The 21,155-nt window shown below is 55.2% G+C and overlaps 2 protein-coding genes across 2 annotated transcripts in view; both read right to left on the bottom strand.

Annotated features, from left to right (window-relative positions):
• The window catches only part of APMAP (adipocyte plasma membrane associated protein), a 28,222-nt gene extending 22,756 nt beyond the window's left edge, over nt 1-5,466 (bottom strand). The window contains exon 1 of the mRNA XM_007451446.1: nt 5,365-5,466. Within this exon, the coding sequence (XP_007451508.1) occupies nt 5,365-5,456 (92 nt within the window). The 5' untranslated portion in view covers nt 5,457-5,466. The remainder of the gene's footprint in view (nt 1-5,364) is intronic.
• Nucleotides 5,467-12,829: 7,363 nt separating this feature from the next.
• The window catches only part of ACSS1 (acyl-CoA synthetase short chain family member 1), a 41,734-nt gene continuing 33,408 nt past the window's right edge, over nt 12,830-21,155 (bottom strand). The window contains 8 exon segments of the mRNA XM_007451445.1: nt 12,830-13,009; nt 13,986-14,104; nt 16,208-16,271; nt 16,388-16,515; nt 17,082-17,208; nt 17,432-17,544; nt 18,434-18,526; nt 20,532-20,669. Coding sequence (XP_007451507.1) covers nt 12,830-13,009; nt 13,986-14,104; nt 16,208-16,271; nt 16,388-16,515; nt 17,082-17,208; nt 17,432-17,544; nt 18,434-18,526; nt 20,532-20,669 — 962 coding nt within the window.

The following is a 21,155-nucleotide window of genomic DNA, read 5'->3' as shown; positions in this document are numbered from 1 at the left end:
CTGCTAATGAGTATCCCAAACTGCACCTATTTTCCCTCTAATAACCTCCAAAAAGCGAGTTTAGCTCCTAGCCCCCTTTTCACATGGGGTTGAGGACGCACCCCCAGCAGATGAAACGCCGAGTTGCCAGGCTCCTGGCAGAAGACAGGTGACCAAGAAGGGAAAATCAGGCAACCCCTCCCTCCCAGGCCGGTCTCCAAACCCCATTAGCCTTCTTCTATCGTGACTGACTCATGTGGTCAAGGGTACAAGAACAGACAGCATGCAGTGCACACGTGGCACAAATCAGCACTGACCACCAGACACAACAGCAGGCGGGCATGACCTGAGAGGCCTGCAAGGGGCAAGGAGCAAGGGCCCTGAAAAGGGTGATGACAAAGACGGTGAAAACAAGAGGTGCCATGCAATGTGCTCAGAAGGGTGACCAGGCGGAACTGAACCGTCCGCTCCAGGATGAGGGAAGCGGATGGGGCACGGTGGCCGGCGCGTTGTCCACTGCCAGGAGGACGAGACAGAGGGCCAGGTCTGACCCCAAGCCCACAGTCACTGCTAGCAACGCCACCTGCCAAGGACAGGAGGAGACGCCTGGACCTGGAGCCTGGAGTAGCGTTTGAAACACTCTGCACAAGCTGACTGTGTCTGCCCTTCTGGGCGTTGCGGATAAATGGAGCTACCGGTGTGGCCTCTGTGAGCCGCTCCCTGAGCTCAACACGACGTGTCCAGCTTCATCCAAGCTGCAGCACGTGTCAGCACCTCCTGCCTTCCGCAGCTCAACACCACCAACGTTTATCCGCTCGTCTGCTAACGGACACTTGGTGGGAGGGGAGACGGGGAGTGATTACTTAATGGGAACAAGGAGTTTCATAGGATAAGGAAAAGTTTTGAAACCATAGTGGTGGTTGCCCAACAGTAAACATCACTGAACTGTACACTCTGAGGTGGTTCCCTTTATTTTATGTGAATTTCACCTCCAAAAAAGTTAACGGTGATGAAAATATTCTTAACTTAGACTGTGATGACTGTTGCAAATCTCTCTGAATAAACTAGAAACCCCTGAATTGGACATTCTAAACTGGTGAATGATGGTATGTGAATTACATCTCAACAAAGATGTCAAGAAAGTAAACAAAGTCAGTGACCAACTCTGCAAACCGCCCGTCCACAGGCTGGGACATGCATCACTCACTCGGTGCCCAGTCTGTCAGCATGATGGCCACAGCCAGTGTCTGCACAGCAAGAGGGCATCTGCAAGGGCGCAGGGCAGGAATGACTTGGTCCTGTGGTTCCTTTAAAAGTGGAGTCCCAAAGAGCGGGCCACATGGCACCGCACAAACCCTTCCTTCTGCAGGGCCCCCACAAAGAAGGACGGGCCGTCCTGCAAAGGGGGCTGATGTAATCCCCCTACCCCCAGCCCCTGCTCCTCAGGGGAAGCTGCCTTGTGCAAACTCACCAACGAAAATGGTGACACTGGCCAAAGAGCCCCTTTCCCTTTTCCTTGCCAAACACGATTCCACATAAAACAGATCCTTCCCATCTAGCTCGGACTCTATGTTGTTAACTCTCCTTTTCTACACTGTTGTGTACATTTGAAAATCTTAATTTACGAATGTGATTTAGAGCTTGGGGCAGCATGCTTGAAGACCTGGTTGCCCCTTACTACGACGGGGAAAACGAGGAGTCCAGCCAGGACAGAAGGCAACTGCATACAGCTAGAAAGGTGGCTGGAACTCGGACAAAGGCCTATGTCCACACGGCCCATCCTTGCCGGGGACCCAGCCAGCCCCCTCTTACAATCAGAGTATAAAGAACTGGAGAAGAACTTGGAGGCCACCCAGCCCAGTGCTCCTGAAGGGGGCACCTCCCCTGGGGCAGCTGTAAACAAGGCCCAAGATTCTGTCTGGCAGGTACAAGCCCCCCAGTTGTGCCTGATGTGCAGCCGGACACCGCTGACCTGGTCCAAACCCCTCCCCAGTGAAAGAAGTCCATCAACACCCTGGCTGACCGCCAGCCAGCTCCTTTGGAAAGTTCTGCACAGGGTCAAGTTTTAGAAACAGCAGCTTGGCCCCAGGATGTTTACTTCCTCACTGCAGGCTGAGACACATTAGCTCAAAAGACCCATCAGCACCAAACTCCAACTTTACATATCCAATTAATTTAAGAATAGCTCAAACACAAATTCTTAGCCATTTAGAGCCTGCCTGCTTTGCACTCTCTGTGAAACCTCACCAGACAGCTATTACCCATCGATACAACAGCCTCGCCACTCCCACCCCACTCCTGCCCTTGGAGCTCTCTGACCACCTGCCTTGACCCGGGAGTCTCTCTCATCCCCTCCCCCGTGAGATTCCCCCACACGCAAACCCATCAGTGTCACCCACGAAGCTCACGTGGCTGCTGCCACCCCACAGTCACATCACTTTCCTTCATCAGCCCCAGCATCCCTCAAACCCGCTATGTAACACCAAAAAGGGACTGAATTTTTAATTTTGGTTCATTTTAATTAATTTAGACTTAAGTAGCTACATGTGGCCAAGTGGCTGCCACATCAGACAGCACCACCTGGGAGCCCACAAGCATTTAATGACCATCTCCACACACGGCAGGCATGCCAGGCCCCATCAAGTTCCCGCCCTCCGTGCATCCTGGTGTAAACACGGCCCGCCAGGCAGTGACAAGCACACAGGGGAACAGTACAGCAGGTCGGGCAGAGGGTGGGGAGGGCTCGAAACCCATGAGCTCTGCCCAGAAACTTCAGGAGAAACCACTGAGCAGAGCCATGCAGCTGAGGAAACACAGGACTCAACGAGCTCTCGGCACAGGCGAGAGCTGCACTCCCCTGGGCACTGAGCCTGTAACTGCTGGGTGCACAGGTCCTGGGGGTGAGGTCGGAGGGCTTCCCACCCAGGCTCTGGGCACATGGTTATTTTAGCCCAAGGTTCATTAACTCTTTGACAGGCCCATCTCACTGCCAGCTCCTGTGAACTCACAGTCAGCCACAGTTCTGCCTCTCCTGCACAGCTGCCCCCACCGCACACCTGCCCTGCATCCACTCAAATAAAGGACCCTCCATTCATCTGTACCGTTTTCACCGACAAAGTGCTGCACGTGCCCGTCCTACTCTCCTTCCCAATCTGGGCTGACACGTCCTAGAAGGTCAGCAACTTCCCTCCCAGGTGCCATCTGGGAAATCAACTTGTTTGCCCCAACCTCTACACCTGCACCCTGAAATTTCCTACAGTCTCTAAGGCAAGAGAGTGATCACAGTGACGCAACAGGATTTGACAACTACCATCGGCTCAGCCACGACTTACAAAATCCTGTTGCGGCACCAGCCAAATGCGGCAGAGGGCATTCTCTAACCACTTCTGCACACAGGACATCAGGGCCTTGAGTCGCGGACAGAAGTCCTGACCAACAGACTCAGTGAGATCAAAAAAGACCTGTGATTTTTATGGAAACCCTGTTAGGCCCAAATCCAGGGGAGACTGGAACCCAAGGTGCCAAGTATACCTGGAACCTGAGAGTCACACACAACTCTTCTCAATGCTTCTCACTGTCCAGCGGCCAATTCTGTCCTTCATTCGTTTTCATGTCACTTGTGACTCCATTCCTCTGTAACTTTACATAAACCACGTCACTCACAGAGACCTCAACAACCTCACCAGGAAAACAGAGCTAATGCGACCTTTCATGCGAAGAGTCAGGAGACTGAGCAAGGTATTGTTCAGTGTCCTGTCCACCGAAATCTACTGTCCTGCTTCTGTTAACTGAACAGTATGTCCTTCAAGGCTTCCTTTATTCTGTTCAGCACATCGAAAGTTTACTCTATCATCATCACGTTTCTACTTCCTTCAGATTCCTTTACTTCACCCATTATACACAACGCTTTCCCGTCTTAGGGTGAACCCTCAACTTTTAAGGTAATCCAAGATGACAATCAGATGAACTCCTAGAAACCACCACAAAAGAAGTGAAAAACAGAGAAGAACTGCATGATAAAAATAAGAAAAAACTGAAAAATTACAATATACACATACGAAAGAAGGTGGGTGACAGGAAAGAGACTGTTACAAAGACACAGAAGAGCAAAGAAGAGAAAGAGGGAAACACAGGAAAGCCAAGAAAATGTCTTAAATCAACACAGTGCAAAAGGCACCCAGGGAAAGACCAGCAACAGGTGAGGACTTTGGAACACATTCAATTAACCCTACCATTAAGGAAGAAACCCCCAGAGAAACTGAAAAACAGTTGAATTAACTCTGCCCCCTGCCCTGGGGCCTGGAGTGCCTGGGGGAGCCCAGCTGAGAGTTGGGCCCATCGAATGAGTGCCCTCGGGCACTCTATGCCCTGCACCTCCAGACAGACCGAGGCTGGCTGCTTCCTGGTCTCCTGGGCATGAGTGTGTAGAGACTCGGTGTTGGCACAGTTTCTGGAGCACAGCACTGCCAGTCCGATCATGTGTGCTCTAAAGGCTCCTAAGTCATCACCAGATGATTTCACAACACCCACAGTCAAAAAGGTGTCCAACCTGTCCTGGTTTGCCCAGGGTCAGCACTTAGAATCCCACGTCCTAAAGTCCAGGGCAAACCAGGATAGCTGATCACCCTACAGTGAGGACTATATACGAAACATATATCCAACCTTTCCACTGGCCCCAGACATATTATTGAAAACTCTCCATGAATCTCCTTTCTAGAGCACAAACGCTCCTCTCTGCTATGTCTCTCCTTCAAATGTGTTCCCCTCATTATCATCAGGGAATAAATTCGGTCTCTCTCGGCAAAAGCTGTCCCGCATTCAGTATGTACCACACCCGCTGGCACTCCAAGAAATATTCCCAATATTTCTATCAACATATAAGTCAATCAGTTCCACACTCTGAGCTTGGTCTGTGTGGGGCCTCTTGGTTCTTCCTAAAAATCCAAAGTTAGGACACTCAGGGCATAAAGTTAAGAGGAGAATTTTAAGAATTTTATAGGCTTATGCTTCAGTTTTTAGCTAACAAAGCAAAGTATATTTAAATTCCGGAAGGTCCCTATGCATCTCCGTCCCTACCAGGAAAATGTGCAAGCCTGGACCCTCACAAAAACTGCCCAACAACGTTCTTCCTGAAGGCGCGGCAAGAAGGCAGGTGCGGAGGCCCTCTCCGCGCGCCCCGGGCTGCTCCGCAGACGTCCCCACGGGAAAGTGCGGCAGGGCCGGGGGAATGGGGGGTCCGGGAGCCGGGCAATGACCGAAGGGCCGCAGGTGCACCGCGCGGCGAGAGCCCGCTTCCTCCCGTGAAGCGAGGCCCCTGGGGACTAAACGAGGCGCTCGCCGCTATCACGGCCTCAGGGTCACGGTCCCGCTCCGGGCCCGGCCTACCTGCCGCCCTTGGCCTCCGGGACCCGGGCATCGTCCGTGACGACCTGCGGCCGCACTGGCCGGCGCTGGCGCAGCCCATCCGCCTCGCTCATGGCGCCCGTGCGCCTGCTGCCTGAGCCCCGTTCCCCCTGCCTACGGCCCGGCGCGCGGAAGTGACGAACAGGCCCCGCCTCCCTCCTCGGCCGTCCGCGGAAGTGACTTGGGCCCCGCCCCTTCCGGCCGCCGGGGCGGGAGTTGCTGCAAGGCGCTTCCCAGCGAGTTCGAGCCAGCGCGCCGCCCCGGCGGCGGCTTCCGGCGTCTGCATCGCCGCGTCCTAGCCCGCCGTCCCCTCCTTTCACGTCCGTTCTGACCTCGAGGCGGGGCCCACCAAGAATCCCGTGGCCGTTTCCTAACCGATGGGGTTAAGGGGAAAACGCGCCGGAAAAGGGCAGCCGGCTGTGTTCGCCATTGTGTCGGTCATAGCGACGTTCGGCGGTTTGTAAGCGTGTGGACGGAGCTGTCGCCAGGAGCGGCGGACAAGCCGAGGGCCGCGCCCGCCGACGGACCCGCGCGATCTCCTCCCGGAAGAGCCGACTCTAGCCAGTCGTCGTGAGACACTTTGGGGTTTTAATGAGGAATTTTGCCGAAGGAGACCAGCGGGCTCGTGACGGCGTCCGGCAGATGACGGAGCTGAAGTTGTATGGGATTGGGGAAGACACTGGGAGGAGGCTTTCCCCGCAGAGGAAACCGGCTCCTGTTACTGTTCAGCGTCTCCAGAAAAGGCCGCTCAAAAATGAAACCCTGAGAATCGATTTTCTTGCTACTAGACAAGGAGGTCCCCAGGCCAGTGTGCCACGGCCTTTCTGGGTGCTCGAGGGGAGGGCACCGGGCTCCCACCCAACTGTCCCCAAGAAAATCTCGGAAGACCCAGCGTAGGGGAATGAAGATTCCTTGTGTGAATTCAGGTCGGCAGGGTCCCGGATTATAGTTCAGCCCTTGGCAGCATCTTACTTCATTCCCCGAGAGATGCAGCCTGTACAGCTGCTCTGCCAGGGATGGTTTTAACAGCGCTGCATGATCGGCCCCTTCCTGCCTGTCTGGAGTGTCCCTACCCCGAATCCTGTGTTTCACACACTCAGGATTGCTTGCTATTTCTAATTCTGTGCCTCCCTGCCTTGGTCCTTATTGTTCCTTCACCTCCACTTGGTCAGACCGGTTTTATCACTCAAGACCCACTTCATTTGCTGAAAATCCTTCCCCTAATTTCACAAGCAGGACATCTTCCTTGTGTCTAAGGCACTTTCACTGGAGTTATTTGTGTTCCATGCCAACTGAAAACAGCCAGGAACATGGCTGTACAAGAAAATAATAAAAGGTTAGGTTTATTCAACTTGCTGCAGCAAAGGAATGCACCAGAGGACACGTGAGTCTCCTCAAAACAGGGGTGTTATGGAAGGGTCCTCAAGGGGTGTGGGGCTGTAGTTGGCCGTAGATGGTCTTGGCAAGGATGGATCAGAATTTGTAATCAGGAGAGATACTGGAGGGGTCAGTGGTTTTGTCTTGGAGCACGTACTCTGCATGAGCTGAGTCACGTGTGTTGCACGGCATGGTTTAGTCCTGTTTTTCTGTTTGGGTGTCATGGTCAGGCCCACTTTGCCAGCTGTGGTTTCTTCTCAGTCCCCCCACCCACCCTCCAGCATAGCTAACACCCCGTTCCTGGCAGGGGGGTGGGACCACTCTGATTGGTTAGATCAGGTCCCTCAACCTCAGTGGTGTTGACAGTTTGGGCCAGATAATTCCTTGGAGGGAAGGGAGAGGGGGGAGATGTCCTGTGCACTGTAGGATGTTTAGCAGCATCCCTGGCCTCCACCCACTAGATGCCAGCAGCATCCCACCTAGTCATGATAATCAGTAATGTTTCCAGGCCTTATCAAGTGTCCCATGGGTTAGACCAGCCAGAACCCACTCCCCTCACCCTGAGCCTGTGCCAGCGGTGCTGCTTCCCAGTCACTTGTTTTTAAGTCACCTGTGCCAGGAGGACTGTCCCAGGGGTTAGACGCCATAATCAGAGTCCTGAGGCCTTCACAGTGTCGGCAACTGGACTGAAAGGCATGACATGAGGGTGAAAATAAACACGTTTGCCAGGCAGCAGTGGCAAGTGCCCCAGCTGGTCACTGTGATTCGTGTTGCCCCAGGATGCTATCACTCTTTAAGACAGGGGTTCTCAACTTTAGCTGCACATTAGAATCATCCAGGAAGCTTTGAAATATCCTGATGCCTCAGTCCCATCCGAGAAATTCCAATGTAATCGGTCTGGGGTGTGGCTTGGGCATGGGTAGTTTTAAAGGGTCCCCAGACACTTTTTCTTTTTTTTTTTGGCTGCATTGGGTCTTAGTTGCAGCGCTCAGGATCTTCATTGCGGCATGTGAGATCTTTCACTGAGGCGCGCGGGCTTCTCTAGTTGTGGTGCACGGACTACAGAGCACGCGGGCTTGCTAGTTGAGGCACGCGGGCTTAGTGGCCCCGCGGCATGTGGGATCTTAGTTCCCTGACCAGGCATTGAACCTTCTTCCCCTGCACTAGAAGGCGGATTCTTTACTACCAGGGAAGTCCCTCCCCAGACACTTTTAAAAGCCAAAGTCGAGTATCACTGCTTAGAGAAGAAATAAGAAATAGAGATATATATACAGCATTCCAGTTTGGGGGGGACAGGGGTCTGAGTCCAGTGTCCCTAAGATTGGAGACCAAGAGAATCACCCCACCACCACCTTGCTTTGGAAGCCTCAGAGACTGTCTGCAGGAAACATGAGAGAGGCAGCTCTGCACCACGAGGGGCTGGGGGGACTCAGGCATGTCCCTGAGGGCTTGGAACCTGAGGGGCTGTGACTTGTCAGTGGAAACACAGATTATGATGAGGAATGGGCTGGGTGGCTTCCCGCACGCAGGCAGTTTCCTATCATGACCTTGACGGGAGTTACCTGGGTGTTTGTTTATGTCAATTTGTTAAGCTGTACATTTATGTTTTGTATACCTTTCTATATATGTTTGTTATATTTCATCCCCAAAAATGTCTGAAAGCAAGCTGTTGCCTAGTTTGAAAGCTGTCTTTGTCCAGATCACTTTCTTAAATTGAAATAGAAGGAAATGCATTTAGTGTTGGGCTTGATCAGTGATCCCCGAAACTGGACCAGGGCCTGGCCAACTGTGCAAAACACCTGGGAATTGTTGAAAGCCCAGATTCCCAGGCCCCAACCTCCCAAAGACACCACACCCTGACACCATCACCTTGAAAGATAGGATTTCAACATGTGAATAGGAGGGGAGGGGGGCGAACATTCACGCCATTGCAGGGGTCGAGCATTCCTTTTGATCCCATGGTGCAAAGATGGGCATGGATGTCCATTTCAGTCTTGTTTCTAATGTAGACAAATTGGAATCATCTCAGGTGTCCACTAATAATGGTTAAATAAATGCTCAAATTCCGTGGTTTGCCATATGCAATCAATACAAGGAATAAGATGGGGAGATATTTGCATTATATTGGGAGGGAACAAACAAGTACAAAGTAATATGTAAGGGGCCTCAGTAACTTATGGGAAATGCTTGGGTGAAGTGGATGTTGGAATTCAGAACCTTTCACATTTAAGGAACACTATGCATGACTTTCTGTTCGCGTGATGGCAGATTAGATAACTGAGACTCACGCTGGCAGTGAGGACAATGATGAACGAAATATTTGAAACATCTGTGTGAAGACACTGGCAAGCCCAGCGTGGTGATCAGGTAACAGAAAGGACAGAGAGAGGCCCAGGAAGATGAGCCCAGGGTCGGGAGCCACTTTTTCGCCGAGTGCATTCGCAGGTCCAGAGGAGGAAGTTGAGAGGCCAGCCAGTTCCAAGACACATGTATAGGATTCCTCGTGAGTCCTGCCAGGTCAGCAGCGGTTGCCAAGGTGTTAGTTACCCTCCTTCCCTGTTTCACACCCATCCCTCACACTTGTTCCTGGAATCACATTCCTAAGTAAGAACAGGGAGGGCTGCATACAAGCCTTTATCTCAGGCTCTGCTTTCAGGGCAGTCGAGACCAAGGCAGGAAGAGAGACTAGAACATGAGAAGTTCCAACATATGGGATGTCTGCGTCCTCAGAAAAGAAGCGAGAATGACAAAAACTATATTTAAAGATATAATGAATGATGGAGATATTTCCAAAATTGATTCAGTTGGACATCAAGCCACAGACTCAAGAAGCCCTATGGAGCCCAGGCAGGATAAATAAAAACAAGTCAGTGAAAAATAATACTGTGGAACCAAAGACAAATGGTTTTCACAGACCAGAAAGGATCTGTTTGCTTGGTTTCACCCTGTTACACAGCAGAAATTCCCAATGATGAAGGAAAAGCCTCTAACTCAGATTGGAGGTCACCACCTTGCCTCCTACCTGCCCAGAGTCACCGCCTCTGGGAAGGCTTTCTCTGGGCCTGCACCTGGGTGCTGCTGTCCCCAGCCCAGATACCAATACAGAGGCCAACAGTAAGATACCTTAAAAATTATAAAATAAAATTAAATGTATATGTTCCCCTAAGCTCTCCCAGGAGGGGATCTGAGCATAGATGGAGTCAGCTCCATCCAAACCCAGCTCTGCCACCTTCCCGCCTCCTCTATCGAGTGGGGACAAGTGTCTGCTCAGGAGGCGCCATGGGGATGAAGTGGGCTGAGGAGGGGGGCACCTGGCAGGGCCTCCTTGCCCACTGTGCTCAGCAGCAGAAGCATTTCTGTTCCGACATTGGGTATCGTGAGGGCTGGAGGTGGGGGCAGGTCAGTCTGCGAGGACTCGAGTTAATTTCACTCGAGTCAGGCCGAGGCAGTGGGGTGAGAATTCACACTACCTTTCCTGCATTACAAGTTCAGCCGCCATGGGTGAGCCGGGACCGGCATGTGCCTGAATCACCTCGAGACTTACCCTTAGATAAATGTGCGGCCACATCACGACGGTCTCCGAGTTCCGCCTGGTCCCTTCGCTGCTTCCACACCATCCGACATCCGTCTCTGCTCTGCATTCTGCATCTTGGCCACTCCGAGTTGGGTCTTTGTCAGGACATTTCAGCCTTGACAGAAGATCCGAAGCAGGAAGTGAAGCCTGGGGCCAGGGTGGGCAGGGGCAGCTCAAACGTCCCTGCACATCCCCCGGCTGGGCCCCAGGCAGGCCCTGCCCGAGGCTCACCTCCGCGTCCTGTCCTCTCTCAGTGGCCTGATGCATCACATGGCCAGGGACTGTGATGATGGGAATGACCTTCACAAGCCCCCAGCAGCCAGGAGACGAGATCAGGGTGGCTTCACCAGAAGTGGGGGTGGGGGGCGGGCTGCACAACTGGACTTGTTAAAAGCTTTATAACCCTCTCCTGCTGCCCTGCCCTGGGCCAGACTATTCTGATAAGAGGAAAGTCCTGCTGTGACTTCCCAGGCATCCAGAGGTGCAGATCTGGGTGGTTCCCCGGTGAGCCGCCTTTGTAAATTCAGCATCCTCCACACCTGGGGCTCGGGATGGACACTCTCCCTGGGACAGCCCAGCTCCTGCTCTGGAGGAGCATTTCTTGTCCCACCTCTCAGGGCACCAGTTCAGTGCGTTCTTCTCATCCACTGAAGGACACAGAAACCCTGCCCATCCCTGGGCAGGGGATGGGTCGCAGGCAGGCTGAGCTGCTCACCTGTGGGGTCTGCACAGGCGGTGCTTCCTGGGTGTGGTTTTGCATCCCCGTTCTCTGTGCTCTAGGCCAGCACCCACGGCCAGGGCTCCACGTGACGAGGGGGGTCTCGTGTCATCCAACGTGGTAGCTCCTGGCCATGTGGCACCTGAGTATTTAACTATGGCCACTGCCACCAAGGGACTAAGTATTTTATTTTATTGGTTCTTTTTTACTTACATCTAACTAGCCACCTGTGATTAGTGATTGGCCAGCACAGTGGTCTAGAGACAGGTAAGTTTACCAAATAACAGTCTAAGATAGGTGAGCGCTTATTGTGTATTTCCTCCCCGTAAAACAGTGAATTTTTTAAGTGTTCTCTTTTGAGTGAATAGGTCTCTTCCAGTTTTGTGCCAAGGATTATATTCAACAACAAAGAATAGCGTTATTTGATCAAAAAACATCACCACAAAAAAGAGAATGAAGAAAATAAAGCTTTATCTGAACAGCCCTGCAGATCATTTTGAGGCACTGGTCGCTGTCCCAGTTTATGCTGTCATTTCATAAGTAGCGCCCAAACCATAATCCGCCAAGTCCAGCAAACTGCTACCGGTACAGGTGGTACCTGTACAATCTGTGTGCTACAGCCAAGGCCACCCGTCCTCACCTTGTCACCGAGAGGCCAGCACAGCCACATATGGTGGGTGTTGAGCACTCCAGGTCCCCGTGAACACCTGCACAGTTGCAGGGTACTGCCCTCTGTGGGGTGCAGGTTGAGGCAGCCCTCCCTGTCCTCAGGGACCCAGCTCAGCAGGCCACCCTCCCAGCACTCCACAAGTGGTCCCTCTCGTGCTTGGCTATCAATAGGCACTTTGCAACCTAATGGTCGACGTTGTCTTGCTAAGTCCAGAGAACCCAAGGCACGTTGGAAAAGGGAGAGACCTGGCTCAGAGTAGGGACGTAGGGCAGTTTTCAGGGACCCAGTTCCGGCTGCATTACTGAGTCCCTGGCTTCCCTGAACAGCCCTAGGCATGGAGTGCGCCAACTGGCTGCTGAGTGTCCAAGGCTGGGGGGAGGGGAATGTTTCCAGACCGCAAGCCGCAGAAACCACATGTGACCGGAGCCCTTCAGAGCTGAAAAGTGAGCCCATCCTCACAGGTGCCTTTAGCAGTTAGGTTTCATCACACACAAACCAAGAGAAGTGGAAACATACACCAAAAACAGATGCTGTGGGCTTGAGAGATTTCAAGATGGCTGTGTTCAGACAGAGGCACAAACATTTCCAATTCGGATTTCAAGTAGGACAAATGGTACCCAAAAGTGCACCCTCCAACCCTCCACATTTCCCCAAGAGCAGAGGCAAAGAAGGAGCTTTTCATAAGTGTTAAGAGTGTACAAGTAAACCACACATTGCACGTATGTGTTTGCACCATTTTTCTTCTAAAATATAAAAGTATAAAAATAAAATTTCCACCTTTCGTTTCTAGAAACACCTGGAGAAAACATGACTGCTTGTAATTTCCAGTCACCTGAGCAGGCACAGGGGCTCCACCTTCCCGTGCTGTCGGGAAGACACGGAGGTGACAGACTTTTCACCGGGAAACCAAATTCAGGGCAAGTGGGAGAAAGCTCACCCTGTGTGAGGACCTTTCATGGGTCCCCACATAGCGGGAAGGCAGGGACTTGGGGCTTCGTGTGGAGGGTCGCGTGGGTTCTGCTGGGGCGTCTAGGAACAAGCCGGCTCGGGAGCTGTGTTCTAGGAGCGTAAGTTCGGGGCCTGGCTCGGGGTCTCGGTAGAGCCATCGTCACTGGGCGGCCCCCGACTTGTCTTTGTACTCCTGGTAGGCGCTCAGTATCTCCGTGATGACAGCAGGGTCCTCCATTGTGGTGATGTCCCCCAGGTCCTGAGCTCTGCCTGTGACGATCTTCTTCAGAAGCCTCCGCATGACTTTTCCAGACCGAGTTTTTGGAAGACGTTTCACTACCTGGCAGGGAAGGCGCAGCATTAGACTTCGGGTGGTGCCCAGACTCCCAGCCCATGTCCGATTGCATTGAGATGAGGAGGGTACTGCTCAAGGGAGGACGCCCCTCCCTGGGGACCCAACAGGAATGGGTGATGTACAGCCCACCCCAGAGAAGAGCGGGGCCGTGGCCTCTGGTTTTATCCTCCTCCATCTGGACCTAAAGCTGAAATCAGCCGTGGTCAGGGGTTTAGCCGAGCCTCCACCGGGAGGCTGTCCCCTACCCAGGTGGACCTCACTGCCGACATGCGTTTCTCCTGCCCGCTACACTGGGGGGCTCCCAGGTGGCAGCAGAACCAGGCATTCTTGGGGCGCCTTGTCTCCTCCCCCAGCCAGGGCCGTAGTTGGCTTTTTCTAACATAAGCAAGGGGTGCTCAAGAGGAAAATGTCTTGCTTAGTGTTTGAAACTTACTTAGCCTTTGACATTTTCCAGCTACAGGCATCCAACGTGAAGGCGATACGTTAAGGGATGCGTTTGGGACCTGTAGCAGTGGCCTGTCTTTTGGAAGAGTCCAGTTAACTTACGGGGAGTTCAGGTGAAGCTCTGGTCACCGGACCGACAGTCTGACCTTGTAGGGCACCGAGTGAAGCTGGGCCCTCCTGCCACCGAGGCCCAGCTTCCAGCCAAGGAAGGAGTGAAAAGCCAGCAGGGCTGAGAAGGTGGCCCAGTTCCTCCTTGAAACTGACCCCAACATAGGCTCCCAGGCAGGGTCTGGCAGTGTCTCCTCACCGTCCCGGGGACCTCTGGTCCCACTCCAGGCCTCTGTTTACAATCCACGATGCTCCACGGCCCAGCCCAGCCCCTGCGCAGGTGGCTGTGTCTCCCTCCGTCCGAGGACGCAGCAGCCCACCACCCTTGCCCACCTCCTGCCACAGTCCCCCGTCAATGGTAGGAAGTGAGGAGGAGCAGTGCTGTGGCCCCGGAGGTGGGTCCACTCACCAGGACCTGGTCGGGCACCGCGTACTTGGCAATCTTGGAGGCCACCACCGACCGGAGCTCCTTCACCACCACGTCTGCATCACCCGCATCATCTTTCAACACAATGAAGGCAAACGCAGCTGGAAGGAGACCAAAGGTTCAGGAGCATCAGACCACGACCCACCTCCAGGGGCAGCACGTTTCACACAAATCGCCATAAATCCAAAGGGGCTTTAAATCATACGCCAGTGACCCTGTGGCAGCTGGTCTGTTTAGCTGCAAGCCCGAAGGTGCATTTCCATTTTCATTCAAGGTGGAAGTGACTCCATTGGCTCCTCTGAGCGCCCCAGGTGGCGGGCACGTGTGGAGAGACCCTGGAGCCGTGACTCATGTCTGTCCGCACACTCCACCCAGTGTGACAGGTGTGGAAACACCACCCAGCCACTAGTCTCTGGGCACGTGTCCAGCCTGTGGGCACCAGCCACGTGGCTATTTAAAGGTAAGTTAACTAAAATGCAGCTCCCCAGTCACGTGAGCCACGCATAGCCGGGGCCCACCGTGTGGACAACACAGACGAAGAATGGCTCCGTCGAGGCACGAAGTTCTGTTGGGCTGCGCTGGTCAACCAGTATTTTAGCACAAACACCAGGTTTTGTTTTCAATACTCCAGCGAGGATCAGAGTGGCTCCCACGGGTGTCCAGCACGTTTCTCCTTAACCCACCGGGGATGATCTCACACACAGACCCAACTCCAACTCCATTTCTCTCCACGTGAGCAATCGCTATCCCAGCGCCACTTAGGACGGTCTGTCCTTTCCCCCTGACCTGCACTGTCCTGCCTCCAAGCCAAAGCTCTCTCCACAGCCTCCTCCTTGCCCACTGGCCTGTCCGTCCCTGCACCGAGTCCACCCCATCCTGATCTACACTCCCTGCACACCACCTAACCCCCACTGGTCCTGTCTGTCTGCCTCTCCCCTCTCCCCCAGCCCCTCCAGCACATGAGCCCCCGGGGCAGGGACTTAGGTCGCTCTCCAGGTCTGCGTCCTAATCACACGAGACCTGGGGGCTCCTCTCCGTCAGATCGAGTGCAAACAGAGAGAGTGGGGACAGATACACACCCACAGCTTTTGCTGTTGTTCATGTTTTCCAAGTGGACAAATGCTCAAATTTGTTAGAAATCAGGAAAATGCACATCCTCATCATACCCGATACACAAATTCTCCCCCAAAGCCTGGCAGGCAACACCGGAGTTGCTTAGGATGCAGGGAAGGGCTGCTGGTGGGAGCGTGATGTGGGCCGAGGCCCCTGAGACGCACACTCGAGGACCCGTCCTGTCTCATCCATTCGACCCCCAACAGCCCCCCACATCCCCGCCCCTGTTATGGGTGACATCCTCACGGGCACATCCTTCTGTGGCAACTGAAAATGCTTTTTAAAAACACTTAAATAAGTGTTCAATTTTCCAACAGGTCGGCTTACAGACAGTATGTAACAGAGGAAGAGCACGCAGACGTGGCTGGGAGGCAGGTGACACTGGGTCATCATGCATCCTGACAGCAGGAGGGACAGCGCCCAGGCCACTCAGCCAGGCAGTAGAAGTCAGTCTGCCCAGCAGTGCAGCATAAGGTCAGAGAGTGTCTGGGTCACGCCAGGCCAGGCCAGTGTGACTGCTACATGCCTGGCATTACAACACTCAGGTGACCCTGCCCCTTCCCAGACCCACTGCTTAGGAACTGACGGACTTTGGAACAAAGTGTGTCCCCAGTAAGGACCGGTCCAATCACTGGCTCTGTGCTCCCCTGGCCCATCGCTGTGCAGGGGGAACCACAGGTCAGACTCCTCCAAAGAGTCTCAGGCCAGTCAAGGAGCCGCTGCAAGGCACAGGGCGCTGTGACGGAGCACGTGTGAGGGACGTGTGGGCAGCACAGGGCATTTGCACACACCGTCCCTGACAGGGCCGCCAGGGCCTGTGGACAGGAAGCTCCCCAAGCTCAGCTGGGCCAAACAGGTCACAACTGCTTGTGGGTGAGTGTCCTTAAAGGACGGCAGAACCAGGACATTTCAGAGTCCTGACCTTTTTCTAACACTTGTGCCTGTTCAGCCTCCTCACCCAGAATCTCCACTTGAGAGCGACGGGAACCAGCAGCCTGACCCACGAGACAGCCCCGGCCCCGCCCACCGAGTCTGCTTCTCCTACAGGAGCCCTGGCCCCAGGGCCAGGAGGGTCCTCGGGGGACACGCACCTTCTCCCTTGATGTCATGCGGGTAGCCGATGACGGCGGTCTCGGGCACCGCGGGGTGGTCAGCCTGGGCGTGACAGAGAACGCAGAGGTGAGGCAGCGACTCAGCCAGTGACGACCACCCCAGAACCCAGGCAGCAGCAGCCGGTGGCGGTGCAGGGCACGGAGGCCGGCTGGGCTCACCATCGCGTCCTCGATCTCCGCCGTCCCCAGCCGGTGGCCGCTGATGTTGATGACGTCGTCCGTCCGCCCGGTGATCCGGTAGTAGCCGCCCTCGGTTCGGTGAGCCCCGTCTCCCGTGAAATAGTAGCCTGCGCCACAGCGAGGGCCTCAGCGCCAGCTCCGAACTGGGCCCAGCGGGGCTCCCGTCCTCCCATGAGGGGCGCGGCCCTGGCAGGAGGGAGCGCCGAAGCCCCCCGGCCGACGCACCCCCCACGGAGACACCTCTCCGGTGCTGCTAAGCTGGTGCCAGTAAAGGGCAGAGGGGCTGCCAGACAGCAGGCGGCTGCGAACGTCTGGAAGCAGGAGGTACGAGGAGCCCACTCGAGCTTCCCCAAAAATGAGTGTCGCTGGCATGCTTGTGACTGCAGAGCATCGGTTCCCAGGGGCACACGTGTACGTGAACTCCCACCGAACGACACGACACAAGCCGGGAAGACAACAACACGGAGACCGGGGGTAGGCCTGGAGCCACCACGATGGTCGCCAAGGTGGCGTCCTGCTCTTCTCCTGGGAGCGCATGGCCTGAGCCCCTGGGAGAACCCCGAGCTAGACCGCTCCTGGCTCAGAGGTAAGGAAAGGAGGGAGCGTTCACGCAACCCCCGGCCCCTTGGAAACGGTTCTGAGACCGAGTCCGGCGGCAGCAGGAAAGGCTCACCCGGGTAGGCCTCGAAGTAGGTGTCCATGAATCGCTGGTGATCTCCGAAGATGGTCCGGGCCATGCCTGGCCAGGCCTGGGACAGGCACAGAGCCCCGGACACATCTCCACCCTTCAGGACGTTTCCCTGCAGACCCGGGAGATGGGGAGACAGAAGGAGTGACCCTCTCGCGTTCTCCGAACTGCCGGGCCTGACGCAGGAACAGGACAAGTGCCCCAGAGGGAGCTGCCCAGACCTTTCTCCTCTGAGAGGAGACCCTGCAGTGGGTGCCGCGCGACGGGGGAGGGCAGCCGAGGCCAGGGGTGCAGCGGGGGCTGGGGGGGCGGGGCACGTGGACGGGGAGACTCACCTTCTCATCCATGAGAACAGGGACGATGCCAAACAAGGGCCTCATCGCCATGCAGGGCAGGATTTCTGCCCCCTCCTCCGAGGGCCGCGGCGAGATGCAGATGCCCCCCGTTTCTGCGGGGAGGACAGGAAGAAACACCAGTGGGCCTGGGGCTACTGACACATGTATCCAGACCGTATGGACACAGGGTCCACACACACAGCTGCTCTCCAGAGTGGGAGCGGGTAGACCTGCCCGTCCGGGGCAAGGAAACAGCCCCCAGTGACAAAAGGACCTCTGAGGAGAAACCAGGTTGGGTGCCGGTCCCCTCCACTGTGGAAATGAGAGTGGGCCGGGGGCCAGGTTCAGCCCCAGGAGCCACGGCCCCCATCCCGTGTTGTGGGGACGTGGGGATGTCGGAAAGGAGGGCGAAGGGAAAGAACGCCCACGGGTCCTGCCCCCAGGCATTTCTTTGGCTCCGGCCTCCATCAGCCTGCATGGGAAGGGCCCCCCCAAGACTCTGCTGTAGGGAACATCCGGGGCCTTCCTGAACCATGAGGCCCGCGCCACTGGGAACGTCTCACTTTCTGGCTTCTTGAAGGACGAGACCTCAGCCACGTTTATTACGTCAGTGGTGGTCTCTTGCCCCCAAAATCCTGATAAGTGAGACACCCCAGAGGAGGGGGGCAAATCAAAACACAGCGGTGCAGAAAAAACTCCTTTCCCTCTAGATCCAAATCTAGACTCAAGGTCGCTTAAAGAGCAGGACCCATCACTGGGACGTACCGGGTTCAGGAGGTGGGACGCCAAGGAAGGGAACCTTCGCAGGGCCCTGTGTCACCCCTCCGCCCCCTCCCGGGCCCCATCTTTCAGACCAGGAAACCAAGGCTCAGGGAAGCCTTCGCACCCATGTGTCACAGCTGCAGAGTGGCAGCTGCTGCCCCAAGCTTCCTCTCCTCACACGCCAGGCACCCTTGAGCTGACGCTCCGTGCTCCCTGCCCCTCCCCCGGGGACGTGCTCACCTGTCTGCCACCAGGTGTCCACCAGCGTGCACCGGCTGTCCCCCACCACTCTGTGCAGCCACTCCCAGGCCTCGTGGTTGATCGGCTCTCCCACTGCAACCACACGAGAGAGAGAAGATGTTAAGAGACCTCAAAAAGGCTGAAACCAAAAAAGGAGCTGATTTCACGACGAAAACAGCTCTATAATTTTCCCAAAAGACACGAAAGGAGACTTGAAAAAGCAGTGAGATCATCAGGTTTATGGCTATGGAAGAACACAGATGACAATGAGATATTTTCACCATTAGGGGGTCAAAAACCAAGAAGTTGGCAAGAGTGTGGAGGAAACAACACCACACACACTGCTGGAGTGCAGTTTGGAGAGCGATTCGAGTGTTTCTCTTCCCGTTTAGAAGTGCACACGCCTGTTGCAACTGCTTTGGATGCCTGCTGGTGACGGAACCCACTAAAGCCAGACACACCCGTCCTGTGACTGGAGGAGGTCGCTCCAGGCACCCACCCCCAGAAGCAGACAAGGACGAGGATGTTCCCATGGCCAAGAGCTAAAAACTGTCCATGGAGAGGAAAATGGCGAAGTGAATCGTGGCACGTTCATGAGGGACCACCACCAGCCAAGGCATTAATTGGCCCAGGTGCAGGAGCCGCCGTGCTATTCACCCACCTGCCAGCACGGCTCACTGATCCTGATGGAAGAAACATGTCCACACATCGAGGTGCGGGAAAGTCATTCTGGCTCACACACCATTTAACTCAGACCTTATGCTAACTGGAACAGCCTGTCTGTGGCCTGTCAAACATACACTGCACATCTGCGTTAATCATTAAAGAAAAGGGCAGGCTGTCCAGAAGTAAAGAATGTCTGAAGATAGAGATAAATGCCTCCCTGGGACGCCAATGCTGGGACTCCTTTCATAATAAGACTCCCTTCCCAGAGCCAAGGCTATACTGACTCTCTGTGCACGTGCTGATCTGCTTTTTTGAAACCTTGAAGGAACGTATCCCTGACTTGTTTGACTGACGTTCTTTGTCCTGATAAGACATAAAACTGCTGAAAACCATGCTTCTCTGGAGCACTTCCCTTAGAGCTTATAGTCCTCAGCTTGGTTTGAATAAAATTCTCTTCTATTCTTATTATAGATTGGTTACTGATTATTTTCCTCGACAATACCCTGGTCTCAGGAAACCCCCGCAGGGCTCTGCTGTTGGAGCTGGTTATGCAGCAGGGGTGCCCCCAAGCTACACAGAGCCCAGCCAGCTGGTGAGGACTCCCTGGTGGGAGTAGGGGGTCCCTGCACGCTCGCTGCTGCCTGGTCCAACCAGAGAGTGGCTCTGGTCACAGCCCTTAAGGAGTGAGGCCCAGAGGAGCCCGCCCCTGGCCTGGGGGACGCGCAGCAGAGCACTCTTAGCATCTGCCTTGTCACCTGCGTCCTGCTTCCTTAGTAACCGAATCCCCTGCAGGAGAACAGGCCTGGCACCTTCCACCTCCCGGGACCACCTCAACTCAGGGTAACCCAGGTCACCTTTCCAAAACGCTCTCACAGGACTTGGCGACATCTATCCTGATTATCTATCCTGATAATCATCTATCCTGATTATCTCCTGAGTGGAGATAACCTTTGATCTCGCAGCTCCCTCCCTGCCTGGAAACACGCACCCAAGGGCAGAATGACACTGATGACAGCGCTGGGAACAGCAGGGGGTGAGATCCTGGGCAGCCACTAGGGAAAGGGCTTGGGCTTGACCTTCCAACGGTGGTGAGTTTTCATAATGAAGACGGAGCACAGACAACATCACAGTGCTGAGCCCCAGACCCTTAACGGCTGTGGGCTCCCAGAAGGGGCTTCCACGTGGGACATCTGCTTTCTACTGGCTGCAGCCGCATCATGTGAACTCAGCGCAGACACAGCCTTTGTGATGAAGCCATCCAGAGACCTGCTCTGGCTCTGGCACACACATGCCGCCTGCAGCCGCTCACCTGAGCCCAGGGCCCGCAGGGAGGGTCCTGCAGCCGCTCACCTGAGCCCAGGGTCCGCAGGGAGGATCCTGCAGCCGCTCACCTGAGCCCAAGGCCCGCAGGGAGGGTCCTGCAGCCGCTCACCTGAGCCCAGGGTCCGCAGGGAGGAGCGGTCATACTTCTTCACCCAGGAATCCTCGAATTTCAGCAGCAGCCGGAAGGCCGTCGGGGCTCCATAGAACTGATTGATCTTCAACCTCTGCACCATCTCCCAGTACCGACCTACGAGAGGCCCCGGGTCACGTCACCTCCATGAGCCTTACTTAGAGGCGGCCCACGTTACCAGGCGCCGGACGTGTGCACACACCCACAGTGTCCACGAAACGCACTCTGCATCCACCTCTGGGACGGGAGGGGCTCCCCATGGGGCCGCCTCCCACACTCCCCGCGTGGAGGCTGGAGCCTCCGCCTGGCCCTGGTGCCGACGCACACGCTGACAGCCCGTGTCCTGACCCACGGGACATAGCGAGGAATCGGGTCAAAGGGATGTTACCGTGAAGCAGCACCAATGCAGAGCCGCATTCAGGCACATTTAAATGGTCTCTACTGGAGACCCGTGCTTCCCCCGGAGCAGCAGCGGCGCCCAGGACACACGCGCCCCGTCAGCCCCCCAACTCGCCACCACCGCTCTGCACACAGGAGGTTGAGGCCACCTGAGACTCGGCTCTCATCCCTAGCCGGGCCCCCTGCACGTCTTCCAGGAGCACA

Source organism: Lipotes vexillifer, unplaced genomic scaffold (assembly GCF_000442215.2).
Source record: "Lipotes vexillifer unplaced genomic scaffold, Lipotes_vexillifer_v1.1 scaffold670, whole genome shotgun sequence".
Taxonomy (NCBI): Eukaryota; Metazoa; Chordata; class Mammalia; order Artiodactyla; family Lipotidae; genus Lipotes; species Lipotes vexillifer.
Note: the sequence above shows the minus strand (reverse complement) of the source record. Positions and strands in the feature narration are given on the sequence as shown.